Consider the following 23,290-nt stretch of genomic DNA (forward strand, 5'->3'; position numbering starts at 1 on the left):
ATGACCAACACTCCTGCCGTGATTACAACAGGGATATTGGATGGGATGCGGTAGAAGTAAAGGATGATCAATAAATATCTAAAGAAAATATTATAGGATTAGAAATTATATTCTTACATAGAATAGCGTTTATCGCATTATAAGATAACTATGAGAATGGAATCATTTAGTTTGAGTATCAGAATAAGAGAAGAGCGAAAGAGAGAGGAAAGAACCACAGAAAGGATTTTCAAAACTCTGCACATGTTATGAAATCAGTTCATATATGTTTTATGGATCAGGCCAGAGAAAAGGGGAAGAAACAAGTAATTGGGGGAAAAACGAGAACAAAAATATTCAATTTTGTAAAATATATTCATGGAAGGATTAATAATACATCACCATATAACACTATTCTTGATACAGAAATTCAATTAGATTCGTAATCAATGCATTTTTCACCGAAGTTACGCCAAGACTACCTATACCGCGATTCGTTTCAATTCTTCGCATTTTTGGACTTAGGAAAAGTAGCTGCATCCGGAGTAGTGTCATATATGTACAGTGGGATGCCTGCCCAATTTTATATAAGCATTAAAATTTGTGAACATGACACCTGTGTACAGCTGTATTGCTTTTGCCATCATCTACAATCAGGCTATTGCTTTTGCCATCGTTAAAATTGAGGCAGTAATAATCTTATGTACATATTTAATTTTTCGGTTCGCATTATAATTAATCTCCAATATTTTACTACGAGTGATTAATGATCTGTATTAGGTGTTTTATTTTGCTTCTTGTACTTGCTTGATACTATATATATATATACATGTATATATATATATGGATACATACATACGTACACACACACACACATTCATATACATATATATGCGTATACTTAAAATTTATCATATGTACAAAAACAGGTATTTTCATAAATCTAGAAAATATATTTAATATTTCCCTAGATATGAAGCGAGAAAAAAAGAACAGCACTTGAAGTCCAACTCTTCAAACTTATTTTTTTAATTCTCAGCTATTTATTTATTACACATTCACACTCGAGATCACATATCGTATTTATTTTATGAATTAAGCTATAATGTCACAGAACTCTACAAACCGAGTCGCTTCAGATTGGTACGGGCAGAGGAACTGTTTAATCGCGATTTTTCGCCTTGCCAACTCTTGCTCTTGCTGCGAAACTGGCGCAAATCTGCTTCGTGATCGGGATGCCGCATAGGTCTGTATCCCTGGGGTGAGCAGAGTTCCTTCTGCTGGTTGTAAAATTGTTGATATCCACCGTGAAGGAGATATACCTCTGGATAATGGAGCGCCGGATAGTGTTCCTTGTTACGTTGTCTGTCTATGTTGCGAAGGAAACGGGAAAGATTTGGTCCTCTTTCCCAGGAAAATTCACAGTGAAAAACAACGATGTCCCGCTTTTCTGCGTCCGATTGAATTTCCGGAACATTCGTCAACGGTTCGAGTAGATGCTGTTCGATCATGTCTTTGCTAAAGAGGTTTAAGGCGCCTTCGACGTGGCCTCCTTCAAATTCGTATGGATATCTGCAGTCAACAATCTTGAAAGACCTTACACGATCGGTGAACTCTCCGCGAATCAGCGCCGCCAATGTGCTCGAGGATATCGATTTAAGATCTTCGTGCTGTCCTTCGGCCAATGGAAGTATGCACTGTTTGCTGAAATCTCCGGTGAGATCGGCGTCGGTTGTACTTCTGTGAATCGCAGATTTGATGAGAGCGTGAGCCTCAGTCTCCGAAAAGCATCTCTGAAGGGACGGCTTCTGTGGGCTGGTAGTTTTCTCCGATATATCCTGCAGGCTGTTAGATTTCCTAGATCTCTTGACGAATGCCGGGCTGGCATTTGTCGGTGGTTCAGGTCTCTTGAACGATTTTGGTGGCGGCGATACGGGCGACGAATTCATCCGTGGGCTGTCGTCGAAGGATAATCTTGACACCGAGCATATCGCGGTCGGAGATCTGAACAGGCAGGATCTGACCTTCGAGCTCTGAGGTGTGACGTTTTCGTTCTGCAGAGAGAGCGAACGCCGCATGGAAAGCTTCGGGCGGCCTTCCGGCGTTGTGAGCTCGGACTCCGTCGGCTTCTCGGCCATAATCTGACCGGAGAGAAGCGATGACAATCCGCAGGGTAGCTGCGTGTCCTCGTCCAGATTTTCCATGTCGACGAGCTCTGTGAAACCGTCGTCCATGCTTTCCGAGCCGGATGAAAGGCTGTTGAAGAACGGAGGTCGGATGTTTCTGACCGGTGATCTATGCGGGGATCGCAACGGACTTCCGGACTCGGCGGAAGAACGTCTCGGAGCGACACCCAATGGTTCCGCAAACCTGAACTGATCCTGACATTTGACGTCATCCTTGTCAGGATAATTCGTCCCATATCCACTGTCCTGGCTGTTCGGATCCCAATCCTCCAGAGGCGCACGGGATTTTACCGGTGCGGGAAGCTAGAAAATAAATAATAAACAAATATTGTTAGATGTCGTTGAATCAATGCGTATCTACAAAGTTTGCTTAGCATTTCACAGACGTCTTATATCATTGTTGCAAAAAGGTAAAATATTAAACGAAAAAGTCTTAGGGCTTCGGCTGATTGAAATGGAAAATAAATTTCTTCAATAATTATAATTTTCATCGTACAAAATATGTAATTATTTTATTCTTAACGGAACCGTCCGTAAGGAAAGCTGTGACGACAAGATATGAGAGCCTTTCGAAGTAGTTTGTCGGGTATAAATTTACGATTCGGTTTACCTGACTTCCGGTCTGAAATCGATACTAAAATCACGTCGTCGACAGCGGTTAATCTGAAATAGCCCGGTACCTATTTAATCAAACCTTGCATGCCGAGTGATACTATGCGGACGGAAATGAATGAGCAGCGCGATTGGGGCAAGGTGCTGAATAAATTATCGAAAAATCAGTGAGCATTCGAGATCTCGTATCGCACGTGTAAAATGCATCCACATCGGTCGAAAGAACGTATATAATCGCGAGTCAGATCTTTGTATCGGTATAATACTTCCGAGTTGGCGTGTCGCTTCCCCAACATTTCGAATCTATGATCGAATGCAAATTTGATAGAGGATGTTTGTTTATTGCGGCCCGTGCGTAAACCGTTTCAAATTAAAGGGACAGCTGTACACATGAAACGCCTTTGCTCACGCTGCAGCCACGCGACGGTTTTTCACCAAATATCTGCATAATGCTGCACGTGGACAACGATACGGCGGCTAATTGACCGTGAATAAATTATGTATTCAGATTCGAGATGAACACACGCGCATATCTGTGCAACAACGATAAAATAAAATAAATCAACGATATCTCGGCGGAAAGTGGTTGTAAAAACGGAACAGAAGTACAGTCACGGTAATATCGATGTTGATTCATCGAGATTTCAAGATATTATCAGTTCTCAATTAGCTCGTTTAAATACTTGATGGGATAAAAACGACGGGTAGAATTATAAAGAAAGCAGAAAAAAAAGCACAGGAAACACGTTAAACGAATTAAATTTCTATAACGACGATAAAATTTCACGGTTATACGCTCCATTTGAAATTTTAATCTAATCGATTTGACAAGATACAAATATAGCTTGCAGAAATATTATATAAGAAATGATACATTACACGAAAGCTGATGCAGACTTCAAGTTGTGCGCAATAAATTACCGACAAAAATTTTTTTTGATAACTGATTCGATATTTGGAGAACTTGAAAAAATCAAAAATAACGCATCATACGAGGGATAAAAACGAGCTAATTTCTGACAGCGAATTTTTTACGTATAGAAACTCTTATTACGCTTATGAAACTGACAAAATAGGGACGGAAGGAAATGGAAAAAATACGCGACGTTTTCACTGGTTGTTTGAACGAGCCCGGGCAAAGTAAAATCGATAATACAGATCATTTTTCTTACCTTTCGAGGACTACTTTTGGAGGTCTGGGATCTACGGAGTGCGAATCCGTTCTCCTTGCCGGAGGAAGATGGCAGCACTATTTCAGAGTTGGTAAGGTCTTGCGACGTCATGCCAACAAGGCGACGGGCCAGCGATCGTCTTACGGTCGCTTCATGTGTCCTGTGAGTGAGTTTGAAGGCATTTTTGAAGAGTCTGAAATTAGATTGAAAAAAAACCGTATTACTTACTTCAACATTTGAAATTGGGCTTGGATTTAAAAGGAGTATTATTTTTACAGAGCCAAACGGAACCCCGCTTACGGTGCAAAATGGAATTAACCATATCAAAAGAAAAAAAAAGAGAAACTCTGATCGGCAATCCCAGCGTGCTTCCTGAGCAGCCGTGTAACATAACCTAACATAACCTAAGAAAAAGCGCGCTAAAACTACTAGCAGTCCCCACAAATGTGTTGCGTATTTCATAATAAATTGATGTACCCGCGTAGATTTCTAGCGAGAAGTGCGAAAATTCGGGAAAAAAAACAAAGTACAATTTGGAGTCTACGACAAATAGAGAAGGTGAAAAAAAACTACGGATATAAAATTGTGAACGTTGTGCGGCAGGGAAAACGAAAAAATTTTTACACTGCTTTTGTGCGTACAGAGGGATAAATAGATAATAAAGCTATGAATCACAAAACTGTCTACGAATAATAGAGCGACTAAACAGAGATAGAATTGGAAGATGAAAAAAAAAAAAATTTCAAAAATCAAACATCCAAGACACAACCAAAGTGCGAACTCTACACAATTGCAAGGTGTTAAAATTGTTGCTGTTGATTAAATTTGAACAAAACTCGTACCGACACTGCGGAAATATTGCTTATTACGATCAATAGACTCCGTGGTTCCTTCGACTCGACTGAAAATTCACCATCTCTTTTTATCGTTTCTCGTGTAGGCCTTCTCACTAGTATATATCACCCTTCCCACTGGCCGACTCCAGGCAACTGAGAACAAGCTCGACGGTAGTGACGACCCAGAGAGAGAAATATGCCGATTACGGGGAGGGGAGAGAGACGAGAGGAACACTAGCGCGCGAACCTAGCAACGATGTGTCGATCACTTTTTGTACTAATTTCTAGCTATCATCTAGCGCTCTTTAAGACACGAGGGTGACAATTTGATCGTTGACGACACCGAATGTCTGATGCATTTCCCATCTTTCCAATTTTTTTTTTATTTAATAAATTTACCGCAATAGGTATAATCCAAGAAGAAATGTTATGCGACAACAAATGTAGTTTCTGCTAGTATATAATCTGATAACAAGCAACTGCAAGATCGAACCAAATATAGAGAATACGAGACGATAGACGATAATATCGAGGCGCGAGATGATAAAAAGAAAGGAAAAAAAATAAAAAATTAGCAATAGGGGTGAACTCGATTTTCTTCACTTTACTTTTCTTTCACACAAGGTCCGATTTATCGCTTCCCGGAGATCAATGCATTCATAAATACGCGTAAATCCAGGGTATCGAGATTCTATAGCCGATCATTGTACGTTTTGTAAAAATTTTATAATATTTTAATATTATACGTACAATATTTCGTATGACTCGTGAATAAATATAACCGCAACATGTAATATACGGTACATACATGCACATATAATAGATGTTAGGTATATATATTGTTACAAATTTATAATATACCTTGTGCAATCGTACATTTCCGAGGACGATTCCGAAACTTTTCGCCAATGCATCATTGACACAAACTATAATCACCGTTACAACGAGAATAAACAATTGTAGAAACTGATAACTGAACAATATTCGTCTGTTTATTTCTCACTATTCTTCGCTTTGAGTAGTCAGAATACTTACGTATTCGGACTACACACTGCACAACTGAAAGACTACACAATTCGAAAACTGCGGGCGCAACACGACAACCTTTCTCACTTAGAAGGAAACTCACTTGACTGAGCAAACTCCGAAGCTCGAATGATGTCTCGTGGACGGGAACCGGGAGTATTTATATGCCCCGACAGCCGAAAGTAGGGATAAGGGCGGGCCAATGGGGAGCCGGCGGAGGTCCCGCCTAAACCTTTTCCCTACCGCGATAGGACTGTCGGCCCTCCTTCCTCCGAGGTATCAACGGAGCCCCTCGGTACAGCAGAAACTGCACCGGCGACGAGGAGCCGAAGCTCTGGGGGGCCGTTTACGTGTCCCATTTAATTATACTTGGGCCCTATTATCTCCGAAATCAATGCCTGGCCAAAATCGGGAGGGTCGAACGACGGCCGGATTTCAATGAGGGTAATTCGATGTGTCATCGGGTACAAAGTCTTATAATTTTACTTATTGTTAGCAATTCGCATGACGCATCGGATAAACATGGTTTTAATTATTGCCCGATCGTTAGAGATAGTTTTGATGAAGAACAAAAAAAAATTTAATTGCACCGGAAGGAACTTACCAAAAATTGCAGCACCCCGAGGCTCGACTTATATACATAAATATACCTAACTTATCTCACGATTCATGAGAGATCACAAAGTTCACGGTTGCAGGCAGAGATTTTTATCACCTAGATATTATAGTTGCAGACCACGAAAACCGCTTGCACACCGTACGATTCACGGATTCGATTTACTTACGGGCACGGTTCGATTCGATCGGCCGAAAGCCTGCCTCGCGTTTCTATCACCGGGTCGAGCCCGTAATCACTCATGAATTATTCCGAGTTAAATCCGTGAATGCATTTGTCGTATATTTCGAAAATCTTTTGAGACCGAGCTCGGTGATGTCTGACGCAGCGATTTCTTCCCGTCTTCGGCCAATCAAAGCTTTTCTAATCACATACGGGGAATTTTCCCTTATTTTTTTTTTTTTTTTTTTTTTTTTTTACCAATCTATACGGCCAAATTTGCGAGCGAATATCGCCAAGCACGATGTACGAGAAAGCCGCGAGGCGGGGAACAGAAGAATCCCCGAAGGGCCCAAAATCTTCAGGATGCAGCAGGTACGACGACTCGAGGCCCGGTTTTTCCATTCTTTGATCACAATGCTTCACCTGATCTCCCGGACCACCCTCACATTCTTCGGGGATTTTCACACGACAGGTATCTTATACCTCCCTCTATGTCCTCATACTCCTCTGCGCGCCGCTGCATCGTAATACGCCTCTAATACGTGAATACATGTGTGCACGTACAAAACGGTATGTATGTACCGAGAAAATCCCCGAAACGGGTAGTAGCTGGATCTCCGAAATACCGACAAAGTGCGAAAAATCAAATTTTTAGCCAGCCTCTGTCTCTCGATCGTTGAATTCCAACTTGTTCCCTCCCCCCCCCCCCCCTCCTATCGCTCGCTCTCTTTTTCTTTTTCTCTCTCTCACTCTCTATCTCTCACACACGCCAAATTTTACCCAGTCGCCTGATATTCTAGGAGTTCGTTGAACTCTGGGAATTCTCCTGCGATGCTGTTACAGGTTCAAGTCTATCAGATTAAAGATTTTTTTCTGACAATTTATCACAAGACATGCATACTTTTACTATGTGTATTCAAATTTGTCGTAAAAATTTTCTGAAAGTGAACGTCGGAATTAAACGGTAACGAGCGTCGTCACGCGATTCCGAAAATTGAACTGCATATAACTGCACTTGGTGTGTAAAATATTTCGTCGCAGGATTTTTACATCGCTTAGATTCGTACTCGAGTATATTACAAAATTTCATACTGGTTTTCAAAATTCACCAACTAGTAATACATCATCAAAAAAAATTTTCTCAGGGTATTTTGTGTATTATAAGCAGATCATAAGTGACGAATTAAGGAAATACGTCAGTGAAACTCTAGACTTTTTAAGATTCACTCAAAATTTTAACTCGTAATAAGGCTCAAGTGATTTCCAATAGGTTTCAATCAGTTACGTTCCATATGTGGCTAGATATTATTTAAAATAACGTCAAACAGTGGTTTTTTGAAAAGCTCCTTGCGTTACAATTCTCGCCGTAAAATTCTGAAAAAATTCCACAGTTATTGGAGGAGCGTAAGGAACAAAAGTTACAGTGGAAATTGCAATCTGACAAGTTAGCCACCTAATTTTTCCAATAATTGGTGATCGAAAATTTATGTAAAAATTATCAATTTCTACAATTTTACTGACGTATCCCCTTAAGATGAAGATATTCGGCGAAAGCACATATATCCTCATGTCGAACAATATATCTTCAAATTAGATATGAAATACAGACGGTAGGTTGATAATCCGCGATAAGCTGCAGCGAAGAAATGAATTTTCTATAAGGTCTGACGGTACTTGCATCTGAGTATTTCTGCCATTGAATTTCAGCTTCACTGTAGCATATTTGTGTGATTGCGTAATTTTCTCGATAAAAAAAATTCACAGAAATAATTAGTGGTCTTATCGATTAGAAATTAGCGAAAAAGAAGTATACACGGTCTGCCGAGACGATGTACGGAGACCTAGGTTGACATACATATAATTCCGACTGTAAGGTTCTCGGTACTCGATCCTAATGTGTGAATTGTGCACATTTCAGGTATAAATTCAAGGTAAGAATAGAGTACCGTTAAACAGGGGCGAGTTAAATTTGGAGCAACCCTTCCGCTTCCTTTTTTTCCTTTTCTTTTCTCTTTCTTTCTCTTGTATACCTATTCCGAATGTCTCGGAGCAATTGTGAGAAAGGGGAAATAAAATTCCAAGGATCCCTGTAAAAGTCTTGTCTTCGCATGTAATTCTCTACAGCGATATTGCAGAACAGCAGAGAATAAGTGCAATTGATGAAATTGAAAAAAAATGTATCTGATTATCCGCCGTAATCGAATACTCGAATTAAAGTTTAAAAACAGTTTTTCGTTTGCTGTATCTGTATAAAGTATTAAACTATAAGAATTTTCACTAGTTTATCCGTTACTATAACAATAATTTGGAACAATTATCGATGTAGCTATTTCCGTATCTAAACGCCAGAACTATTTACAGAAATCTTTTCCAAGTGGTTAAATTAACGGTCGAGTAATTATCAGTTTCGAATTATCGGAAGATTTTATCTAGTTTGGGCAGCAAACTCAAGCCTTGAAATTATAACGGTAGTTCAAACTGCGGTGGTTGTATTAGGAAAATTCTGAAAATTTTGCAACGTCGTAAACCGCTTGCGCGTTGCATCGATGACTATCATGACCGCGCGAGAAATACGATACAGAAAATGAGTTCAAATAATCTAAATGATGTCAATCGATCCAGATCCTGGTCAAATTATGGATGACCTCCGGTAAAATTTCGATACTATCGAGTTTTTCGTTTTTGAAATGACTCAAAAAGATGTGATCGTGAAATGAAATTCTTCCACCAAAATTTAAATTACGGTAGTATGTTCGGTGAAAAAAAAATGTCAATCTTCGGCGATGAAAGTGTGCGCGTCTTTAATGATTTCAAAACCAAAAAACTCGACGTCATTGGAATTTCGTCGGAGTCCCCTCTTGAAGTAGCAATAAAAAATTTATACAGTACATTATTCAATTTTACGATAAAAAAAAAAGAAAAACGATGTTCCATAACATTTCCAAAAAACTGATCTACGCATCGCGTCGCTTGATTATACGAATTGAAATGCGAAATTGGATCTAATTTCGTGCCAAAGGTTTGATACAGAGGAGAAGAACAGGACAAAAGAGAAATAGAAAGTCTTGCATAGGTTCATTCGATGCTCGGGAGCCGGCGTAGCGTAGCGCCGAATAAACGGCTGTTCGCCTCGACGAAACCCGGACGAATGGTCGGAGTTCGAAGACACCGTCGAGAACCTTGCGGATTTGCCACCTGTGGGCGCCACGAGAGTCGGACAGGTAAAACTACCGCGGAATGCCGCCAGCGAAGGGTAAATGCAAATGGAAAAACGACTGGGGGAGAGCTTCCCCTTTTTTTTCTCTCTCTCTCTCTCTCTCTGGTAATTTCAATTATACTTTTTGTCGCTTCGATTCTTGTCTCCGAATTTTTTCTCCAACTTCCAAGACTTTTGACGGACGGCGCTAACGGTCTCTACCCAGGCTCTAAGTTCCGCACATTAACATCAGGCCTTCAACCCCTGCATCTCATTGTTTCATTCGCTCGAACCGAGAGGGTGTCACGGGGCGATGATCTCGCCGAGGGAGATCCCGGATCGCAAAAAGACGACGCGTTGTACAATGCGAGACTGTCTTCTTAATTTTACGCATGATCGGTGGAAATTTCAATCCGGTATATCGACGATTGACCACAATAATCCGGCAATTTATTTACAGCCGATCGCTTTGAGGTGAATGGAGAGGAAAGCTTGAGTTAAATATGACTGATAAAACGGATATCCGTGTAATGATCAAGGAAAAAAATTCAAATATACACCTCAAGTTGTACGCTACAGTCTTCGTATGTACAACGCGAGATTTGAAACGTTACTATCAAACGCGACACGGGGATTCAAGTGCTAGAAGTTATCAAGACGTTTTTCAACCCCGGCAAGCATGAGTGAAATAATCTTCTTATCGGGTCGGAGTGCCGTGAAAAATAAATAAAAGATAAGCTGTGAGTACGTCACTTGCGCGTATAAGGTAGGACAAGTGGATGATCGATCGAGATCTAGTTTGTTGAATAAATTACGTAGCGAGTTATAAGCGCGGACGCGTTGGGACTTTCTCCGTTTCAATTTTTGTTCTGAAATTGGAAGAATGATCTGCTATTTTCTCCGAAGATATGCAACGACTTACAGAATGAATATGAAACTTTTGAAAATCGTATTTTTGAGAATTTCAGCTCATTCGGAAATTTTAACCGATTTTAAATCCAAATCTAACCATAACAAATTTTAATAATGCCCCAAGTAGAACAGTTAATTACTATTATTTTGTTCGCCAGATAAATTATTCATCGACAAATAATCAACATTGAGACAGAATGAAGGTTTGAATTGTTTTACGATGCTAAAATGTGAAACGGTCGTAGGTAGGTACAAGAGATGTGATTGATTGAAAAAATATTTTTTAAATTTTCAATTCACGATTATATTTCGTTAATAGATAAGATATGAACAACCTGTTACATCTTCAGCATGAGATTCAGACATATACAGTGCGAACAATTTCCGATAAATTTTGAAAAACGATAAGAATAGCCAGTCTGCATTGATACTTCTTAGTGAAATAAATGAATATATCCCGCAGGCATCAAATAGCATCGGATCATTTTCATTGCCATGAAGTAAGACGAAATTACGTCCAAACGAAGGCTGGTTGAAGAAAGATCGCGACCTCGTAGAAAGTTGCTGGCAAAAAAAAAAAAAAAAAAACCAAAGAAAAAAAAATGCATGCAAGAAGAGCGACCGGATGCAACGCGATCAAAACTGCCTCTCTTCCAACCAGATTTACAAAGTACCCTACAAATAGGATCGATTCATCCCGGTTCTTGGTCACCGCACGATATTCAGGGGCGAGTAAGGCAGGCGGACGAGCGGTGACCAAGTTAAGGTCAAACTTAAGATATTCGTCGGCGATCATCTGCTCGGTACTGTAGTCAGCAGGACGAAGTATGGGAACCCGGGACGGCGAGGCCCGGTTCTAGGCTCGCTCGAATCTCGTGTGAATATTTGGGGTCCCGTTCGGGGTCGTTGGGGTTACGCGATGAGCCAATCGGGGCCCACCTTTGCAATCGGGGCCCAATAGCCGGCCGGCTACAGGCGAATACCCGAGATAGCGATACGAGTCCTCTGGGCCCCAAACCCACGGCACATCCCATTTCGCCTCTTGAGCGTGTGAAGGAATTTAACGACCCCGTACTTTCGGGGGGAGACTTTTCTTCCGATCTTTGCCCAATCGCAATTCACCACTGCCCCGCATGTATGCATGTACGTATTCTAAAGCCATACGTGTACCTGGAGATAAATCCGGTATTCGGTTCTCTGAGGAAGCTCGAACTGGGATTTATGGGAAAAATAATATGGAGTATATATATATATATATATATATATCACTTATAATATAAACGCATTCGCGAGAGATGAAGTTTTCCGTAGCGGTAATGCAACCATTTTTACCCCGTTTTTCGGAAAATTGTCCAAGAAAACCGGGAGTAGGCAGGGAATTTCTTCTATTGGGAAAAGTCAGGGATATGTTAGGAAATTACGATGGACGAAGGGAAAAACCGTAACTTTTTATAAATTCTTTTCAAACTTCAACAATGCGTTATGTAAATTCAGCCAAGTTAACTTTCGGAAATGACATTGTTTAATTTTTAATTATTTGTGCGAAACGCAGCAATACTATGCGTTTTTTCATCCAAATTTACATATCGAAGGTGCCCAATTTCTGCTGGTTTTCGTCATAAAAGTCACCCCACATTACGTAATTTTTGTGGAAAAAGATTAACGGATTTCGAATTTTTTATCGCAAAAAGACAGGGTATTTTGTTTGAACGAATTTTCTGCCGTCCTGATTCAAAATTTCACGTTATATTATCTCAATCGTGCAGTCCACGATTCGCAAATCGAAATTTATTCACGATTGAATTTTTGGAATTTGAAAGTGTCAAGTAAGGAAATCTTACTTTTTAAAAAATGCTTTTTTTTTAGTCACAGAGTCAACTTTCATCGACACGAAAATCAATATTTTTTTGAATAACAATCTCCCATCACGTGACCATGGATATCTGTACCATCCGAGTTTGACTCGGTCCCGTAAAGCCGCAGATATTGTGGAATGTGGAATCTAGATGGGTTCACAGCTCAACCAATATGGATGAATTTCATCGAAGTTATGGCATCCTCTATTGTCTGCCAGATAATAAACCAAAGCCTTGTCCCATCTATGGGTATAGACGCTCATTACCTAGGTATACAGGTATATTGCAATGCTAGTTACGGCAAAACGGAATATGGAAAATTGCTTGAGTCAGCAGTTAAATGCAATTCTGAAAAGTCGGTTTATTGTTTTGACAAATTTTCGCTATAGGTAATGAGGTCCCGGTAATCGACGCCGTTTCTGTTTACGACATGCTCATAATGACCATTGCGGCTTGTCGTCTCCTCCCTTGACCGGCTTGCATACAACTCGTAAAATCCTGCGAGGCAGGTAGGCTGGTGGGCGGATAATAGGGTCTAAATAATCGAAACTAGCACTCACGCAATTTAACTAAAGGACCGGCGACGCTCTCTGCTAGTTCCTTAATTGTCCTTTGTCTGACTTGAAAAGATCCTTTAATTGGGGGTGATGCCATTTCCGTACAAAGTCAAATTGCCAAACGTACGCGTATGACCAACATGACTAATTGCAGACGTTCTGTAATTTGGGTAGCACTAATTTTTCCTTTCCTCGTTGCTGAGGTCTTTTTATTTACAAATAACGAATTTGAAGGTTGCAACGTTCCATTTTTAGGAGAATTCGTTATTTTGCAACTACGAAATTCTCGAAATTTCAGTAAACCGCAATGCAGAATCAGCATGATAATTTTTTGCAAACTGGACTGCTTTAAAATTATATGCGAATTATAATTACCGTTATATAATTATAATTATCGTTAATTTTTTTTTTCTTTTTGCATCATTAAACTGAATTTAGATTTTTTAAATATTTAAAATTTTTTTTTCTAAATAATCGTGTTAGGGACATTCCGAAAGTGGATTCAAAACTCGTTCAAATATCAGCGAAACTATGCTTTGATTTTTTTCTACGAGTGAAGGAAGATATACTAATTCAAACTGAAGGGTGGCACGGCTAAACGGTGTAAGTGAAATCATTATGATTTTTGAGGAGAGTAAAATAACTGTCCAAAACTTTGATCACTTGATTTATAAAAATAAAATCAAAAATACTTTTACAGTTGGTCAAATTCTTTCAAATGGCCTAAATCCCGATTAAACATGGCAATCAACCATGACACAAACCATGACACAAACCACGGACTTACAGTGGCATGGAAAAAAATCGATTTTCGCGAGTCATTTTCTCAAACACAGATTGCTGTATTGAATCAGGGTTTAGGCTATTTAACAGAGCTTGAAAAACTCTGAAAAGTAATATTTAATATTTGTTTTAAATTAATCAATCAAATTTTAAGGCAGTTTCTTGTTCTCCTGAAAAATCATAATATTGGCAGCCAAGCCGTTTTCCCGTGCCAACTTTTTATAACATCGCGAATAAAGTTTTGTTAACCATGCCGTTTCGCAAGAACGAGCGTATGGATTGTTTTTATAAGTTTTTACGGCAAAAAAAAAAACGTACTTTCGATATATCAGCACTTACACCGTTTTGCCGTTCCACCCGTCAACTATAAAATTATCAAATAGCATCCAATTAGCAAAGTACGTATATTACCGACTAGAAATTTAAAAATGTCTCACGGATAGGTATCTAGTCTTAATTGCCATACACGTCAAGGCGTAATTGTACAAACGTGGTGTATGGCACGTACGGTTCAACGCATGTACCCACATCATACGAGTCGAACGGGGCATATAACGTACTTCCGCATCTGTCAAATGAGGAAAGCTTGGCTCGCGCCAACGAAGAAAATAGCAGCCCTTGGGGCCCGCCAACCTAGATCGGAGGGGGGAGTAGGGAGCAGCGTGCGTGTGTATGTAGTGGCATGAGCACATGGGTGGCGATACATCGGAGGTAAATGGCGTTGTGAGAGAATTTACCTGCAAGGAGAGAAACGCCTCGCGTAAGGGCATAAGTTTATACGTCGTGAGGGTAGATCAGCTGTCGCTTGACTTAATCGCCGCGACGCAACCGCCCCGCGTACGTGTATGTATACTATACATATATATACATATGTGCGTGCGTATGTGTAGAGTCATGCATAGCAAAGGCCTCTGTTTCCTTCCTTCCGTTTCGCCGGGGTGATTTCTTGACGCTCGATTGTTCCTCCACCGGCCTTAGGAGAGGGTGGAACTCCTACAATAAGGCTCCGATCGAGGAGCGCGGCAGAAACGTCGAGAAGTGAACTCCTCACCCCATTTCCATCCCCCTCGAAGGTCGAATGAAAACCGCCAGACCGCCGAGGTTTTCGACCGGCGATCGTGTGTGGTGTTGGCAACGCGCTTTTGTCCAAGACTGTGCACACGCATACCTACTGACAATTTTGTGTAGGCTCGACGCAAGGGTGGGTAGGCGGCGAGCGTGTGTACCGCGAAAAACTACTCACGATCAGCTGCGGCCTCGTGCCTACGACGGAACTCTGCACGAGACGGCGAGTACGTCGCCTAGGACGACTTCAGGGGTCGGAGACCCCTTAAGCAGCTGCCCGTGTGTCTACACGGAACCGAGTTCGTCTGTTCACCGTTATCGTTGCTGTTCCTTATTGGTCTACGCCTGCGGTACGCGACATATGCTCAATTTATTACGCAACGTCTGTAATGACACCGCAGGGGCTTTTCACCTTGGTTTTTCGCTAAGGGGTTTTCTCGACGTACCGTCAAAGTTCCGCCGGTCTGTGACGAAGGATCGTCTTCCGGCGAGCGTGCTTGTCGTGAGCTCGGAATGAATCGGACGTTCTGAAACTAATTTCGACAGTCCGATAAATGTCGCGTGGATATTCGAAAATGACCATTTCTAAATGATTAGAAGCTCGTCGCCGGTCTGATTCTGCTTGTCGAGGTCTTTGGCGCTTTGGGTATTATGAACATTGTCAAACGTGTTCGATTAAGCGAGATCCCAACTTTGTCAGAAGGATTCGAAGGTGTTCGAAAAATCTGTTAAAAGCCAGAATGATGGGAACCTGCGGCCGAACGAATAAACTTACAATGAACGAGAAATTTTGCTGAGATAATTTCTTTTTTTCAACCATTAACTGTGGATTTACAAGTTGAAACATTTTCAGGAAACTTAGTTTTCTGCATTTCAGTGACTATTTTCATCGGAACGATTACAATAGATAATCGACTCCAAGTTCTCCCACTTCAAGCTGAAGTTCATTCGAAGTTCAGATTACTCCGTCAACTTTTTTGAGAGATCAATGGATCCGATCACGTATAAAAGTATAATGCAAAGTAACGAAAGAAAACTTCAACATTGAAAATAATAATGTGAAACGGCTACTGCATGCGCCTCACTATCCTTCAAGCTGATCCTTATTAATCAGCGAGTAATTAATTTCTCATCAAACCATCGAGCCTGTAACTATTTAGCAAAACCCCGCCGAATCCCCCAACTCTGCATCAAAGATGCATCCCGCCATTTGGTAGTGAGATTCCTTTCGAAGGAATCCATTGACGCGATTACAGATACGGCAGTTGGTCCACGAGGAGAAGAATCGAGAGGGGGAGGCACCGATGTAAGTGCCACGTGAAAATTGGCCTCCGATAAGTCTGGATAGAAAATAGACGCAGACGGATCAATGCGTCTTGGACGCGGGTCAGCGTGTACGATCCAACAGAGAGGGTATCGTTCGTTCGGCCGAAGTACAGATGCTGGATTTCTATTGTGATATTATTGGCGCGTGCCGCGTGTCGATGGTCCGTCGTACCTACGTGGAGTTACGCACCGTGCACGGCGACTATATGGATGGGGTTTCCCCGGGGTTTCACCCTCCGTTTCTCGCTCCCCGCCCTGGGCCACCTTGTGCCTTCTTCTTCGACGGCTTCTACTGTCCCTCTTACGTGGCTGTGAGTTACACCACCGCTGCGGGAATCTTCGGGGCCGCTTACGCAATCCCCCGTGATCCTGAGTGTGAGTGGATGCACGTACGTGATCGTACGTTCAAAGTGTACCTGTGGGGTCTCGTGTGGTTCTCAAATTAGAACGGATCTCTCGGATGTCGGCATCGTAAGGACGAATGATCGTTGAAACACGGTAAAGGGTAGTAGTCAACAATCCCGATCGTCTCATGAGACGGACTGTGAAAGAAACATCCGGGCTATGAGGAAGTAATGGAAACGATCGAATTTGTCTTCCATTCGAATCAGTGTCAATTTTACGCACATTCGCGTGTATTGTGACTTTCAAATACTTGGAACTTTCGGTCCAGACGAAAGTTAGGTACTTTCCAACAACTTATTTCCAATTCCCATTAATTAATTTCAATCATTCCACCATGATACGATCGCGTTTATTCGATCATCGATGAGGATCTGGTTGAACCAACAATGAGCATCACTGTAACGGCAAATGATGACCCCCGTAACGTCTCCAGACGAATGGGGCACCTTTGCAGCTTCCTAAACGGGATCATCTGTTCCTTCGGGATTCTACCCTACTACCTTCCTATTCTTTCGACGGTACAGCCGTCGCAGATGTGTGTATATAAGTATATATCCACACGTGAGATGCCGAGTACAGAATCTGCAATATGCGATGAGGAAAAAGGAAAAGAGAGGGAAGAAAAAAAAAATTTATCGAATCCCCCCGTTTCTCCCCGCTGCGGCTGTCTGCGCGGATGAGAGGTCACGAGGTCACCGGATCACGGAAGTCCTGTGGGAAGAACCGAGAACATTGGGACAGCGGCTAATCGACGACGCGCATTTCAAAAATTTTACGTCAGTTTCACCTACTTTCGACGCGATTTCTGCCCTCCCATTTACAGCCCCTTCCGAGTTCTCAGGTAATCCGTTCTTTCCGTTCGAACGGTGTTTTGGCCAAGTTTGGAAAAAAGTTTCCGAGTGTTGGCTGTTGAACAAAACAGGTGATTCGTGATAGTGTGAGAAATTCTTTCCAGCATTTCATCACATACACATCTGTACCCGGAATAAGTCTCGCGGAATTGATCGATTTCGATTTTCCTAAATGAATCAGTTAATTTGGACATTTAAAAAAGAACGTTTGACCGAGAACGAAAAATAGGTAAAAACGAGAAATACGGTCAGCGGCCGTTGGCACGCGACAGACTCTGAAGGGTGCATAATATCGAAGGGGGTAAAACCGGACAGCGAGTCATTACCGGGACTGTAGGTTCTGCATTTGAAGGAAAATAATAAGGCGAAAGACGGAGGGTCGTCCAACGAAGTTTCCGTTTTGAGATTGGGTAAAAATAGCAAAACTGACATTGCCATGGATGAGGAATCTATAATCGGTTGCCAGTTATCGCAAGATTCTAAGTCATCGCTAATACGTAACGTACAGTAATGTAGATTGCGGATCGACGAAGTTATATGTCACGTACATAAAGCAAGTCATGTAAGCAGACGTCGCGTTTCTCGAGGCAGACGAATGACATTGAGACATCGATCCTACGCTGCGATAACGCGTTAATACCGTTGCTTTCGTCTATCTCTGATGTTTTAAATGCCCGACGACCGAGCGATGCTGAATACCGATTTTACCGTGCATCTTCTACGTCACGGCACAAGTAGGTATACCTATGCAGTAGCGAGGAATCGATCTTCGATGATTGTAATTCAAGGTGGACAGAAAATGTATTTGGTCTTTCTTCCACTTTTGGCTATGCCAACGGTTTTACCTTGTACGTAATATAGGTGTCAAAATGGAGCGTGCTGAGCGGGATTTGGGAGACGAAAATTGGGATCCAACGGTACGCGTAACGCGGTTATGAAGCAAGCAGCTGATATTTCGAGGGGTTGCAACAAAAGTCGCCAATTCTTATACTCGCTCGCGCTCGTATACCGCAATTGGAGCGGTTCACTGGTAGGTGTACGGAGTTTAGGCTTACTTACGTGGTCCTGATTTCTCGTTTTAGGGCTTAAACGAGGTAAAAGTAAAAATTCATGAAAAGAGGGGAGCAATTTTGTTCAACGTTACAATACGTTTCTAAAAGCGATTAGACGAACGGCTGATTTGCCTGCATTTAAAAAATCATCGTACCTATATGGTTCCATTTGGCAAACAGCGTTGACCAAAATCCACTACGTGCCTCAAAACTAGTAACCCGTGATATGCCCGAAGAAAATAAACCTATTAATAGTCGGGGTAAGAAAGGGTATTAATTACTTTTCCCCGACCGAACTTCGGACGGGCAATTTCACAAATTGGGTGATCGGTGTTCAAAGATTACCTACAATGTCTTCAAGTTGAACTCGTTTTATTATAAGAACCGGAATAATAAAACGAGCAAACTCGTCGCGGTGAGAAATTTAAGCAACATTGTTTCGTATTCGCGAAAGCGAAAAAGCGTCTTAATGTCAGTTATTAATGAAATTTGCAAGCAGGGTTTGGCATGCACCTGTAATCTCACGGGTAATGGGCATGTCTGGCAAAGCATATCCCTCGCGTACATCGGATCGGAGATTTTCCGTTGCGCGTTTTCGACGCTGTCTTAACGTCTCGACGCCCTGCATTGGCGAATATCTCTTACCGGTCTTGTATGAAACGGATACAGCGTCTATAAAATGGAACGGATAAAAGCGCAGCGCCCGATATCTCGTCTCTAATTAAGCTCATTCAGGCCCAAGTTTTCGGGTCAACGATACCTGATCTGCAGCACGCCTCTATCTCTAGCGATGGGGGGATCCTTGATTGCGTATTGTCAAACCCCGCGCTGACATTCAACAAAATGCTTTCGGATATCCACGGCACATACCGCGTATGTACACACGTCGGCATATATTTACGTCGACGAAATAAGAATAAAAAAAACCACACCGTCAACGTCCTCCGGAAGGAACGGTTTTGTTCCGGTTCCCCGCGCCTACGCCGACGGTGTGTCTTATGCGTAAATTGTGTGCTGGCTTTTATGACTCGCTGTTGCATTTCGAACGGACGTTTGTTTACAAAATTACAGTAAACATTATTCTCGGTGGATTCGGAGCTCGAATCGGATTCGAATTCGCATTGCAAATTACCAGGTTAACCGTTTCAACGTCAATACTATGGAACAAATTGCTACGATCACCTTTTTAGTTGCTCTTTTTTTTTTTCTGTTTTATTATTTTTTTGTATCTTGAAAATCCCACGCTGCGACGAAAAAATTGACAGATAAAATAAACAGAAAAAACGTGCAAAAAACACTGATGATATTACGATGTAAAAAAAAAAAGATTTCGGGACGAAATTTTTAAGACAAGTGATCTTCAATTTATAGCCTTAAGAATACATAATTATGCAATCATAATCTCCAAGCGGCAAGCATGAAATTCATGTTTCTGTGAAGAGAACAGCGCCCCATTTCGAATGCAAATTAATTGCAAGTCTATTGAATGGAAAAAAAGCTGTTTACAATATTTAAAAAAAATTTAAACATCAAAGCTGGATAATCCTGAATCGTATTCTATTCTGCCCGTTTCAAAATCCAATGTGCAGGTAAAGGTACATGTGTGCATTCCGTGTGCAAAAGTCTAGCGGCAGGACAGTCACGGTGAGAGTTCCGGACGGAGTCTCAATGATCAAGGAGCAACCGCGACGAACCTCCTTGCATTTTCGAACTTATTTACCGCAGCCAGACAACAGTCTGAGAAAATAATTCATAGCAAAAGAATGAAAGCGAAAGAGAGAAAAATAGAGAGAGAGAGAGACAGGGGAAGGGATCGATGTAGAGGCAGGGCATATATAGAGAATCAAGAGCAAACTGCCAGAACCGATCCCCCCCTCGGCGTCTGTCTGTCCTGGTTGAAGGAAGAAGGAAAGAGGAAATAGCGAAGGAACCGGAGCCCCCCCTGGGAAAAGAGCAATGCCAGGATTCAGGCCCCCTTAAATTAGGCGCCATTTATATAAGGCTAGTCACCTAGTTCGGGAGGAGGAGGCTGCACGATGTAACAAAATAGGTTCGTGTGACGCGATTTCGCGAAAACGTGAATGAGAGAAGTCGGGGCCTAGCTCTGGGTTGCATCGGGTGTATTTCTCAAAGTTACCGGCAGTCGAGAGAAAAGGTGATCCGATTCGTCAAACAATGCCGCGCATTGATCTTTGGGAAATGTCGAGAAACAGCGTACTCAAGCCTTTGAAACGGAAGACAAAAAATTTTCGAGAGCAAAAAAGTAACGAGGGAAAATACGGACCGTGGCTATAATGCTGATCGAATGGTTTGCAAAAATTTTGACACAAAGGTCCGACGATCAATGCTTGGTGCGGTTTCACATCGGGTCCGGTTACAACTTGCGCGAAAAAATCTCTTCGTAATTCCACCTTCTATTTTCGCCCTTTTTTTTGTCGTTACATGTGTCGAGAAAATTTTTATTAGAAACTGAATAAGAATTCTCTGGAAATCCGATCAACTTATCGTTGATGGGAAAGTATTTCAAACGTGATTCGACATTATTAAACCTTTGTAGATTTCGGCAAGTTTGCAAAACAATTATCACCTTGAATATGAAAGTGAAAATTAATTTTTTTGAACTGTCTCTCTTCAGCTCCGACTGGTTTTCACGATTTCATTACTTGAACGACTACTAAATGCCCATATTTTCAGCAATTATGCGTTGTTTTAATCCCAGTCGACTGATTTCATGCATAAATGTAGGTACTCGTCACGAGGGAAGGAAACGGAGAAAATTCTTCAAACCATTGTCTCAGGGTCCCACGCATCGGAGCCAATGACCTTTGTATAATTAGACGACGCTACTGCAATGAAGAGGACGCATCTGCCCTACGGCATACGGTAAGTGAGCCTTGCATAATTTCCAGTTTCTCGTACCTACATGTCGATACACCCGAATTCCAAGACTCGAGGTGACGCTGAGCTCTACGATTTCCCATAGTTATTGTTGGAGAGAACTATATTGGCGTTAAAATTTTATGAAAAAAGTAAAAAATACAAAAAAAAAAAAGAAACGGTACAGAGTAACCAAATTTTGATAATGACCGGTATTGACGGACCTCTTTATCAGGGAGTTTTAATTTTCGCAAAAAAAGGAAGACGGTAAGAAGATACATTCCGAATGGTGGACCGCATGGAACCCATACACGGTGTATACAGTCGATTCTCTGACTGAAAAGTACAGTCAGGTAAACCCCGGTCGTTGAGATGGGACCAAAGCGGACTGTATTTAATGGTTTGAAAGTCCCAAAGTAAGTGTACGTACCGGTTTTATTTCAGGTACTTATTAATGAAAAGATGCGATTAACATAGCAGTAAAATTAGCCTGGCTAACTCGCGTCGGTTCAGTTTAGAGCCCTACGAACCGAAGTGGAAGATAATAAGCGCATTAAATGGCGGGTGTTATCTTTTGCAGGTCAAGTCAATATGTATCAGTAGTAGAAGTATAGAAGACGAAACAAAGCGTGTTGCATTGTCAAGGGAGAGAAACGGACTTTAGTCACGTTTGACAATTCTCGTAATTTCATTCCTGGTTCGGACATCATGATTCCAACTTTCTGCCTCCCGCGTTCTAATAAGGATTTGGAAGTCTGGACTTCCAATGTGTCGATTAGAATGCATTTAATCTTTCCTTTGAACGGTATTACAATGGGCTGACGCATGTAACGGCAACTCATTCCATACTTCAGTTATCCGTAGGAAAAAAATAAAGTATTTCTCACGCAGGAACCGTTTCGAACATTGTCAGCAGACGATTAGCGAGGGATAGTCAGAGGTATATTGAGGGTAAATGACTCACTTTATAGTTTGCACTCAGGACTCATGGGGACTCATTGTCCAACGCGTATATTATAAACACTTTCACAGTGTTTGCAATTACGAACCTATCACCACCCAGTAATTGAGAACTAGCGGTAAAAGCGTCTCCGGAAATTGCAAAGGCCTGTAATTGCTGACAATACGAATCGCGTAAGACTGAACGCATTACTTTCTGTTCCATCGAAATGGTTCAAGTTTGAATATTACAGACGCTATGATATCACTGGATCGAATCTACAACTATCGACACACTCGATGTGTGATCTTCGTAAATCGCAGCAAAATTTTCATTCGAAATTAGTACCGCTTACTTGATTACCTGTGTGCTCCGTTTTTCTACGCTTTTGTTTGTCACCATTGTGATTCATCGGGGTTTGTTCTAGCGATACCGAAGAATGGTAATAATGGAAACAACGAATAACAATCTGAGTAATTGTCACGGTCGGTGAGAGTAAGCTCGAAGCTGAATAGCTTGGCGTCTTGCTGTAGCGATGATTCTTACACATATTTAAAACTGGACGCCGCCAACAGTAAATATAACGAATGCAAATTCATCTCATTTCGACACGGTAAACTTATCGGCTCAATCCCTGCAACTCACACTTCGTACAAATTTTTTTTTCCTTCTACGATATGATATAAATTTAATTTTTAAAGCGATCTCTGGCCACGCATTGCAGTGATATAAATTAATTAAAACAGGAAAATTATGAGAGATGCTGTAGTATGAAGTTGAAACGCCTGCCAAGCTGACGTTTTTCAGTGTTGATTGGAACAAATCAAATTCTGTCTAATTGACGGACACAATCTTACCCTATATTTCATTTCGTTAGTCCT

General features: G+C 41.4%; 1 protein-coding gene and 1 long non-coding RNA gene across 8 annotated transcripts in view; one reads left to right on the forward strand and one right to left on the reverse strand.

Annotated features, from left to right (window-relative positions):
* Positions 1 to 335: 335 nt before the first annotated feature.
* LOC124185719 (M-phase inducer phosphatase-like) overlaps positions 336 to 23,290 on the reverse strand; it is an 88,284-nt gene continuing 65,329 nt past the window's right edge. For 3 of the 6 annotated variants that reach the window (XM_046576753.1, XM_046576752.1, XM_046576754.1), the window contains exons 4-5: positions 3,950 to 4,142; positions 336 to 2,468 (exon numbers count right to left, since the gene is read on the reverse strand). In XM_046576753.1, the coding sequence (XP_046432709.1) occupies positions 1,098 to 2,468; positions 3,950 to 4,142 (1,564 nt within the window). In that variant the 3' untranslated portion in view covers positions 336 to 1,097. Of the gene's footprint in view, positions 2,469 to 3,949; positions 4,143 to 4,791; positions 4,931 to 5,646; positions 5,862 to 23,290 lie in introns of those variants that run through there. The other 3 variants (XM_046576755.1, XM_046576756.1, XM_046576757.1) reach the window with 3 other exon arrangements.
* On the forward strand, positions 4,041 to 4,559 carry LOC124185725. Of its 2 annotated transcripts, none has more exons than XR_006871455.1 (2): positions 4,041 to 4,111; positions 4,228 to 4,559. It is a non-coding gene; the product is annotated as an uncharacterized LOC124185725 (long non-coding RNA). The 2 variants fall into 2 exon arrangements; XR_006871454.1 differs by having other exon boundaries at positions 4,047 to 4,115.

Source organism: Neodiprion fabricii, chromosome 6, assembly GCF_021155785.1.
Source record: "Neodiprion fabricii isolate iyNeoFabr1 chromosome 6, iyNeoFabr1.1, whole genome shotgun sequence".
NCBI classification, from domain to species: domain Eukaryota; kingdom Metazoa; phylum Arthropoda; class Insecta; order Hymenoptera; family Diprionidae; genus Neodiprion; species Neodiprion fabricii.